Below are 10,412 nucleotides of genomic sequence, written 5' to 3' on the forward strand. Positions count from 1 at the left end.
GGTATCTTATAGTTTCGGGTACAATTGTAAATGGGATCGACTCCTTAATTTCTCTTTCTTCTGTCTCATTTTTGGTGTATAGAAATCCAACTGATTTCTGTGCATTGATTTTATATCCTGCCACTTTGCTGAATTCCTATATGAGTTCTAGCAATTTTGGGTTAGAGTCTTTTGGGTTTTCCACCTTTAGTGTCATATCATCTGCAAAGAGTGAGAGTTTGACTACTTTGCCTATCTGGATTCCTTTTACTTCTTTTTGTTGTCTGATTGCTGAGAATAGGACTTCTGGTACTATGTTGAATAGCGGTGGTGATAGTGGACATCCCTGCTGTGTTCCTCAGTTTTTCCCCATTGAGAATTATATTCACTGTGGGCTTTTCGTATATGGCTTTTATGATATTGAGGTATGTTCCCTCTATCCCTACACTGTGAAGAGTTTTAATCAAGAAAGGATGCTGTACTATGTCAAATACTTTTTTCTGCATCTGGAAGGATGATACGATTCTTGTACTTTGTTTGATTAGTGTATTGTATCACAGTGGTTGGTTTGCAGATGTTGAGCCATCTTGCAACCCAGGAATGAATCCCACTTTGTCATGGTGAATAATCTTTTCAGTGTACTGTTGGATCCTGTTGGCTAATATCTTGATGAGAATTTTTGCATCCGTGTTCATCAGGGATATTGGTCTGTAATTCTCCTTTTTAGTAGGGTCTTTGTCTGGTTTTGGGATCAAAGTAATGCTGGATTCATAAAATGCATTTGGAAATTTTCCTTCCATTCCTATTTTTTGAAACAGCTTCAGAAGAATAGGTATTAATTCTTCTTTAAATGTTATGGTAGAATTCTCCTGGGAGGCCATCTGGCCCTGGGCTCTTGTTTGTTGGGGCGTTTTTGATTACTGTTTCCATTTCCTTCCCAGTTATGGATCTGTTCAGGTTTTCTATTTCTTCATGGTTGTTTTGGTGGTTTATTCTTTTCTAGGAATGCATCCATTTCTTCCAGATTGCCTAATTTGTTGGCATATAGTTGCTCATAATATGTTCTTTTAATTCTTTGTATTTCTTGGGTGTTGGTGGTGATTTCTCTGCTTTCATTTGCGATTTTATTTATTTGGGTTCTTTCTCTTTTCTTTTTGATAAGTCTGGCCAGGGGTTTAAACAAGGTTATTAATTCTTTCAAAGAATCAGCTCCTAGTTTCGTTGATCATCTTGTCTTCTTCTTTTTTTTTTTTTTTTAAGATTTTATTTATTTTTCGGGGAGAGAGAGACAGAGAGAGAGCACAGCAGGGGAGGGGCAGAGGGAAAGGCAGGCTCCTCGCTGAGCAAGGAGCCTGTTGTGGGACTCAATCCCACAACTTTAGGGTCATGACCTGAGCCAATGGCAGATGACGCGTTGATCTCTTCTACTGTTCTTTTGGTTTCTGTTTCATTGATTTCTCCTCCTTATTATTTCTCTTCTCCTGCTGGGTTTAGGTTTATTAACTCCTGCTGGGTTTAGGCTATAATCAAAAAGTTGGAAAATAGCAAGTGTGATGAGGATATGGAGAAATTAAAACTCTCATTGCTGGTGGGTATGTTAAAATGATGCAGTTGCTGTGAAACTAGTTTGACAGTTCTTCAAACATTAAACATCACACTACCGTTTGAGCCGGTAGTTCCAGTCCTAGGTATATACCCAGGAGAAATGAAAACATATGTCCACACAAAAACTTGCACATGAATGTTCATAGCTGCATTAATCACAGTAGTGAAAGTGGAAACAATGCAAATCTCCCATCAACTTCATACAGTGGAATATTACTGAGCCTTAAAAGGGAGTGAAGTATTGATATGTACTATAATATGGATGAACTTTGAATACATTAGGCTAAGTGAAGGAAGACAGATACAAAGGCCACATGTTGTAGGATCTTTTCATCCATAGATATCTGTAAACACTGGATTGGATCAGCAAATCCATAGAGACAGTAGATGTGTGGTGGCCAGGGCCAGGGAAAGAGGAGAATGGGGAATGACTGCTAATAGATACAGTGTTTCTTTCTGGAGTGATGAAAATATTGTGGCATTAAAGAGGGCTTATGGTTGTACAACCTTGAGAATGTACTAAAAACCAGGAAATTGAATGCTTTAAGAGAGTGGTGATTTCATGGTATGCAAATTTTATGTCCATTAAAAAAACCCATATACTTATATCACAGTCCCACCTAGTATAAGATTTAGTCATACTTGCTTTATCTCTTCTGTTTTTGTGTTACTTTTTTCTAATATTTTAAAATTCAAGTATTTTTTATTCCTATATATTTTAGTGTGCATCCCTAAAAATACAGATGTTTTCTTACATAACAACGCTTAACACTGCTAACAGACTTAACAGTTCTTTTATTATCATATAGTACTCTAGTCCATATTCATTTTACTAATTATCCAGGTTGGTTTGCTTGAATTGGAGTCCAAAGAAGGTTACCATATGTTACGGTATATTATTTGTTGTATGTCCTAAGTCAATTCCTGTTGAAAAAAGCTCAGTCTGTCACCCTGTAGATTGTCCCATGATTTGGATTTGTCCGTCTGTTTAGTCATGCTGTCATTTTTCTTGGTTTCTCTCTTTCCTGTATCTTCTGTAAAGCAAAAGTTAGCTTTAAAGTCTTGATTAGATTCAGTCAGCATTTTTTTGGCATATGTATAATTTTTCATACTTCCCACCCTGATAGTTTTTAATTAAACTGACCAGTGATAACATCTTGTACCATCATATAAAAGTGCTTTATTCTACTTAAGGGAAAGAATGTTTAGTTCATTAATTTGCTACTTTTAGGGGTTACTGCATTTTTATTGATAAAATAATTTGGTCTCAATTATTTTTGTTTTGTAAAACAGACTCACCTGTTGATTTTTGTTTACAACCATGGATGAATAATAAGGAGAACAAGGTAATCTTTTATATGTTACCAATTTCTGGAGTGTTACTGGGAGAGTGAAAGTTTCTATTTCACATGTGCAAGTGTTAAACAGTAGTAATTTCAGTTAGAAGTCTTGTACTTTAAGTAGCAGAGATCCACATTATCGCCTCAAGTAATCAGCACATGAGTGTAGTTCTGGTCCAGGGCTTCCTTGTCATTAGGACTTTTCCACTTTTGCTCTGTTTCACTCCATGCTGGCTCCCTCTTGAAAGATGGCTCTGGGAGGGTAAAGGTTTCTCTTTGTTTCATTTATTTTATTTTTTTTTAAAGGTTTTATTTATTTGCCAGAGAGAGCAATAGTGGGGGGTGTGGCAGGCAGAGGGAGAAGCAGGCTCCCTCCTTAAAAGGGAGCCCCACGCGGTACTCGATCCCATGACCCTGGGTTCATAACCTGAGCTGAAGGTGGATATTCAACTGACTGAGCCACCCATGCGTCCGTCTTTGTTTTGTTTATTGTATCCTGAGTGCCTGGCACATAGTTGGCACTCAGTGATTACTTGAATGATCAGGAAGCTGTCTTCCTTTGTAGCAAGCCTACATTCTTAACATTTGTGATAAAAAAAAAAAAAAAATGACCGTGCCTGGGTGCCTGGGTGGCTCAGTCGTTAAGCGTCTGCCTTTAGCTCAGGTCATGATTCTGGGGTCTGGGGATTGAGCCCTGCCTCAGGGTCCCTGCTTGGCAGGAAGCCTGCTTCTCCTTCTCCCACACCCCCTGCTTGTGTTCCTGCTCTTGCTGTCTCTCTGACAAATAAATAAATAAAATCTTTAAAAAAAAAAAAAAGACCATGAACTTTCTTTGAGGGGAAAGAAAAAAAGACAACTCTAATGAGCTCACTTGGGTCATAAGTTCTCCCCTATGTAAATCACTGTCAGGGGGTAGGTTTCTGTTTGTCGAGCCTGCTCTCAGGTCCACTTCTTTGTGAGAGTGTGTGTGTGTGTATACATATATGTCAGTGTATATATATGTGTGTGTATGTGTGTGTGTGTGTGTGTGTGTGTGTGTGTGTGTGTATGTGTGTATGTATATACAGCTGTCAGCCCCACCAGTTCCACATGGCTCCTCAAAGGAATGTTCCAAGCAGGAAGCCCGATGTGGGGTATAATCCCAGAACCCTGGGACCATGACCTGAACCGAAAGCAGACACTTAATGGACTGAGCCACCCAGGCACCCCTTTTTCTTATTCTTAAAGTATAGTTGATATATAATGTTCTCTTAGTTTCAGGTATACAACAGAGCAGTTCAACAACTCTATACATTATAAATGCTCTCCACCAGAAGTGTAGTTACCCTGTCACCATGCAAATTACTACAATATTATTGACTATATTCTCTATGTAGTACTTTTCATCCCTGTGACTTATCTATTTTATAACTGGGATTTTATGTATTCATCTGTTTTACCCATTGTTCCATCTTCTCCCCTCCAGGAACCACCACTTTGTTCTCAGATGTGTTTGAGTCTCTTTCTGTTTTTTTCTTTTTTTGTTTGTTTGTTCATTGTTTTTTTCATTGCCACATCTTTGATCTTTATGAGCATAATTCACTGTTTTCTGCCAGGGGCAATATTTAGTGAGCCCATGTTTTTATCTTAAAAATTGTGTATTTTGCAATCTAATTTTAAAGATAAATTTAATAAGGTCGTGAAATAAAGTTGAAGGCAACCGTTACCTTTTATTGTTGGCCTTGAATGCCCTTAACAACCTGCCATGTGCCTTTAGGATTATGTTGTCGCTGAGTTGAGAAGTAAAACAGTGATTCCAGTATAGGCCGCAGAGTCCAACTTGGCTCTTATCTTCACTTCCTACTGCAAGCCTTGCATTCAAATTCATTTGGGTATTAGCGTCCTAACTGTATTACTAGGTCTTCTGAGCTTGTGCGTACAGTTTGAGATGTTAAATTTTAACAGTGTCTCAGTGGGTGGGTCAGGGGAGGAGAGAGGCATGGGGGCAGGAAGAAAGTTATTGATACACATAAAACAGCTAGACCTTCATTGCCTAAATTGTGAATTACAAATACTGAGCACATTTGGTGGTCTTTTTTGCAACCTTGTACTGTGATCTTCAAAGTAGTGAAGTTTGCTTCTGTTACTTGGCATTTTATTTCTTACAGATTGTTGTTCTTCACGGTGGGAAACATTTTGAAGAGAAGAATCCGCCCAGTGACTTAAGCCACACTAGTTTATTAGAAAATGAGAAACTTACATCACTGACGAGCTTGGAGGATTCTTCTGGTACTGTAAAGTGACTTGTGTTTTCCTAGTCCTTACCTTGCTCCTCCACGTCTTTCTGCTTCTTTGTTCCGTAGTTACTATGCCAGCCTTTTGTTTCTATCTTCTCCTTTACCTCCTCTCTGTCAGCACTCGCAGGCACTTCTGTTGATAGAATTTTTAAAAACTTGTGCAGTATGAAACCTGATATGATTATGTTCATCCTCAGTTTATCATCATGAGGGTACGGAGTATAAAGCAGTTTGTTAAGAAATTGGAGGAACAATGAAATATTTAGCCTCTGCTCTCTGAAAGTTCTGCCAAGTGAGAAAAGAGATGCACAGCTAACCCTCTGACTACCTTAAGTATATTTCAACAGTACGAATTGTGCAGGAATCATAGGAGGGTGACAAATTAGTTCTGATTGAGGGAAGTATCTATGAAGCTTTATTAAAAGGGGATGCAGGTTTTCCTTTTTCGTGAAGAGGCCCATGATAGGCCTTAACATAGATTTGGGAAGAGAACTGTATTTCAGGAAGTGGGACAGCATCTGTAAAGGTGCTATGGTGGGGGCATTTTAGACCATGTTTGGAGAATAGCCAGACTTTGTGGTTTTGTGCAGCAGGTTTACAGCACCTGTAGAAGGCTATTTTGGGAAATAAACTCAGACAAATAGGAAGGGACCACATTAATTATAGCTTTGAAGGCCAGGCTGATGAGCTGAGTGGGATAAATAAAAATTATAAATTCAGGATAATTTTCCTTCCAAATTTTTAAAATATTTTCGGATTATGGCATTGTAAATAAGGAATCATTGACTGAATTCATAGAGATCTTTGTTTTAGTAGACTAGGTTTTTAGAGGTGAAATGCTGAAGTCCAAAGTTACGAGCATTTTTAAGGCTTTTAATGCTGATTGCAAAATTATCTCTTGAGAAGGCAGTGACATGTTATAATACCATTACTAGTGGTTGAGAGTTCTAGTTCTAGTCCTGGCCTTGCTGGGCTGATTTTAGAATATTAAAAACCAGGTAGTGTTTTATTTATACACATCTTTTTGGTTTGATGGAAGTTGAATAATTTTTATTCATATCTATTAGTATTCAACTTTGCTATATATTTTTTCCTTAGTTGCTTCTTTCTCAAGATTAGATATTATGTGAGGTTTCACTTTGTACTTAATCATTAGTTCACCTGGAATTTATTTTTACTTCTCCTGTATGACATGCTTATCTGTCCCTTTTTGATAGTTACCCTTTGGCACACCATTTTTTTCTTTCCTTCCTGCCTTTTTTTTTTTTTTTTTAAGATTTTTTAATTTATTTTTTTGTCAGGGAGGGAGAGCACGTACACAAGCAGGAGAAGCAGCAGGAAGAGAGGGAGGAAGATGGAGACTCCCTTGGATTGCTTCCATAGTTAAGCTATTCTAAATAATAAGCAGTAAACATAGGGGTGCAGGTAGCCCTTTGAATTAGTGGGGTTTTTTGATTAGGTTAATTAAATTTTATTTATTTTCCCTCATTTTTTAATTAAAAAATTAAATTTAAATTAAATTAACATGTAGTATATAATTAGCCTCAGAGGTAGAGTTCAATGATTCATCAGTCTTATATAATACCCAGTGCTCAGTATATCACGTGTCCTTCTTAATGTGCATCACCCAGTTACCCCGTCCCCCACCACCTTTCCTCCAGCAGCCCTCAGTTTGTTTTCTATGATTAAGTCTCTTATGGTTTGTTTCCCTCTCTGATCCTGTCTTGTTTTATTTTTCCCTCCCTACCACTAGGCTCCTCTGTTTTGTTTCTTAATTTGCACATATGAGTGAGATCATATGATAATTGTCTTTCTCTGATTGACTTATTTTGCTCAGCATACTACTCTCCAGATCCATCCATGTCTTGCAAATGGCAAGATTTCATTTTTGATGGCTGACTAGTATTCCATTGTATATAGATACCACATCTTCTTTATCCATTCATCTGTTGATGGACATCTGGGCTCTTTCCATAATTTGGCTCTTGTAGACATTGCTGCTATAAACATTTGGGTGCAGGTGCCCCTTTGGGTTACTACAATTGTACCTTTGTGGTAAATACCCAGTAGTGCAATTCCTGGGTCTTACAGTAGTTCTATTTTCAACTTTTTGAGGAACCTCTATACTGTTTTCCGGAGTGGCTGCACCAGCTTGCATTCCTACCAGCAGTGTAGGAGGGTTCCCCTTTCTACTCATCCTCGCTAACATCTGTCATTTCCAGACTTCTTAATTTTAGCCATTCTCACTGGTATGAGGTAGTATCTCATTGTGGTTTTAGTTGTATTTCCCTGATGCCAGGTGATATGGAGCATTTTTTCATGTCTATTGGCCATTCATATGTTCTCTTTGGAGAAATGTCTGTTCATGTCTTTTGCCCATTTCTTGATTGGATTATTTGGTTTATTGGTGTTGAATTTGATAAGTTCTTTTTAGATATTGAATACTAGCCATTTATCAGATATGTCATTTGCAAATATCTTCTCCTATTCTGTCGGTTGTCTTGCTTTTGTTGACCGTTTCCTTTGCTGTGCAAAAGTTTTCTATCTTGATGAAGTCTCAATAGTTCATTTTTACTCTTGCTTCTCTTCCTTTTGGAGACGTGTCTAGCAAGAAGTTGCTAGGGCCAAGGTTGAAGAGGTTGCTGCTGGTGTTCTCAAGGATTTTGATGGATTCCTGTCTCATGTTTAGTTCTTTCATCCATTTTGAGTCTATTTTTGTGTCTGGTGAAAGGAAATGGTCCAGTGTCATAATTCTGCATGTGGCTGTCCAATTTTCCCAACACCATTTATTGAAGAGACTCTTTTTTCCATTGGTATTCTTTCCTGCTTGTCAAAGATTATTGACCATAGAGTTGGGTTCTCTATTCTGTTCCATTGATCTAGGTGTCATTTTTGTGCCAGTATCATACTGTTCTGATGATTACAGCTTTGTAATAGAACTTGAAGTCCGGAATTGTGATGCTACTAGCTTTGGGTCTCTCTTTCAACATTGCTTTGGCTATTCGTGTCTTTTCTGGCTCCATACTAATTTTAGGATTGTTTATTTCAGCGCTTGGAAAAAGTTAATGGTATGTTGATAGGGACTGCATTGAATGTATATATTGCTCTAGGTAGCATAGACATTTTAACTATTCTTCCAATCAATGAGTATGGAATGTTTTTCACTTCTTTGTGTCTTCCTCAATTTCTTTCATAAGTGTTCTATACTTTTTTGAGTACAGATCCTTTCCCTCTTTGGTTAGAATTATTCCTAGGTATTGTATGGTTGTTGGTGCAATTATAAATGGGATCGACTCCTTATTTTTTTTTCTTCTGTTTCATTGTTAGTGTATAGAAATGCAACTGATTTCTGTGCATCGATTTTATATCCTGCTACTTCGTTGAATTCCTGTATGAGTTCTAGCAATTTTGGAGTGTGGTCTTTTGTATTCTCCACATGGAGTGTCATGTCATTTGTAAAAGTGAGAGTTTGACTTCTTTGCCAATTCAGATTCCTTTTATTTTTTTTTTTTAATTGTCTCATTGTTGAGGCTGGGACGTCTAGTACTATGTCTAACAACAGTGGTGATAGTGGACATCCTTGCTGTGTTCCTGACCTTAGGAGAAAAGCTCTCAGTTTTTCCCCATTGGGAATGATATTTGCTGTGGGCTTTTCATGTATGCCTTTTATGATATTGAGGTATGTTCCCTTTTATCACTACACTTTGAAGACTTTTGATCAAGAAAGGATGCTGTAGGGGCGCCTGGGTGGCTCAGTGGGTTAAAGCCTCTGCCTTCGGCTTAGGTCATGATCTCAGGGTCCTGGGATCGAGCCCCGCATCGGGCTCTCTGCTCCACAGGGAGCCTGCTTCCTCCTCTCTCTCTGCCTGCCTCTCTGCCTAGTTGTGATTTCTCTCTGTTAAAATAAATAAATAAATAAAATTAAAAAAAAAAAGAAAGGATGCTGTATTTGTCAGATGCTTTTTCTGCATCTGTTGAGAGGATGATATGGTTCTTGTCCTTTCTTTGATTAATGTAGTGTATCACATTGATTGTGGATGTTGAGCCACCCTTGCAGCCCAGGAATAAATCCCACTTTGTCGTGGTGAATAATCCTTTCAGTGTACTGTTGAATCCTGTTGGCTAATATCTTGGTGAGATTTTTTGCATCTGTGTTCATCAGGGTTATTGGTCTGTAATTCTCCTTTATAGTAGGGTCTTTGTCTGGTTTTGGGATCAAGGTAATGCTGGCTTCATAAAATGAGTTTGGAAGTTTTTCTTCCATTCCTATTTTTTGAAATAGCTTCAGAAGAATAGGTATTAATTCTTCTTTAAATGTTATGGTAGAATTCTCCTGGGAAGCCATCTGGTACTGGACTCTTGTTTGTTGGGGCGTTTTTGATTACTGTTTCCATTTCTTTGCCAGTTTGGGTCTGTTCAGGTGTCTGTTTCTTCGTGATTCAGTTTTGGTAGTTTTTGCGTTCTGGGAATGCATCCATTTCTTCCAGATTGTCTAATTTGTTGGTGTATAGCTGCTCATAATATGTTCTTATAATTGTTTGTAGTTCTTGGTTGTTAGTTTTGGTCTCTCCTCTTTTAATTGTGATTTTATTTATTTGGGTCCTTTCTCTTTTCTTTTTGATAAGTCTGGCCAAGGGTTTATCAATCTTATTAATTCTTTCAAAGAACCAGCTCCTGGTTTTATTGATCTATTCTACTGTTCTTTTGGTTCTATTTCATTGATGTCTGCTCTGATCTTTATTATTTCTCTTCCCCTGCTGGATTTAGGCTTTATTTGCTCTTCTTTCTTCAGCTCCTTTAGGCATAGGGTTAGGTTGTATATTTGAGGCCTTTCTTGTTTCTTGAGAAAGGCTTGTATTGCTATGTCCTTCCCTCTTAGGACTGCCTTTGCTGCATCCCAAAGGTTTTGAACAATTGTGTTGTCATTTTCATTTGCTTCCATGAATTCTTTAAATTGTTCTCTAATTTCCTTGTTGACTCATTCAGTCTTTAGTAGGATGCTCTTTAACCTTCATGTATTTGAGTTCTTTCCAACTTTCCTCTTGTGATTTTAGTTCCAGTTTCAAAGCATTGTGGTCAAAAATATGCAGAGATTGATCCCAGTATTTTGATACTGGTTGAGACCTGACTTGTGACCTAGGATGTGATCTCTTCTGAAGAATGTACCATGTGCACTCGAGAAGAATGTGTATTCTGTTGCTTTGGGATGGAA

At 37.9% G+C, this 10,412-nt stretch overlaps 1 protein-coding gene across 1 annotated transcript in view; it reads left to right on the plus strand.

Moving 5' to 3' along the window:
- The window catches only part of CEP192 (centrosomal protein 192), a 128,484-nt gene that overhangs the window by 19,147 nt on the left and 98,925 nt on the right, over positions 1-10,412 (plus strand). The window contains exons 6-7 of the mRNA XM_080822025.1: positions 2,878-2,930; positions 5,072-5,192. Of these exons, the coding sequence (XP_080678151.1) occupies positions 2,878-2,930; positions 5,072-5,192 (174 nt within the window). The remainder of the gene's footprint in view (positions 1-2,877; positions 2,931-5,071; positions 5,193-10,412) is intronic.

This window comes from Martes martes (genome assembly GCF_963455335.1).
Source record: "Martes martes genome assembly, chromosome: 13".
In the NCBI taxonomy this organism is placed as follows: Eukaryota; Metazoa; Chordata; class Mammalia; order Carnivora; family Mustelidae; genus Martes; species Martes martes.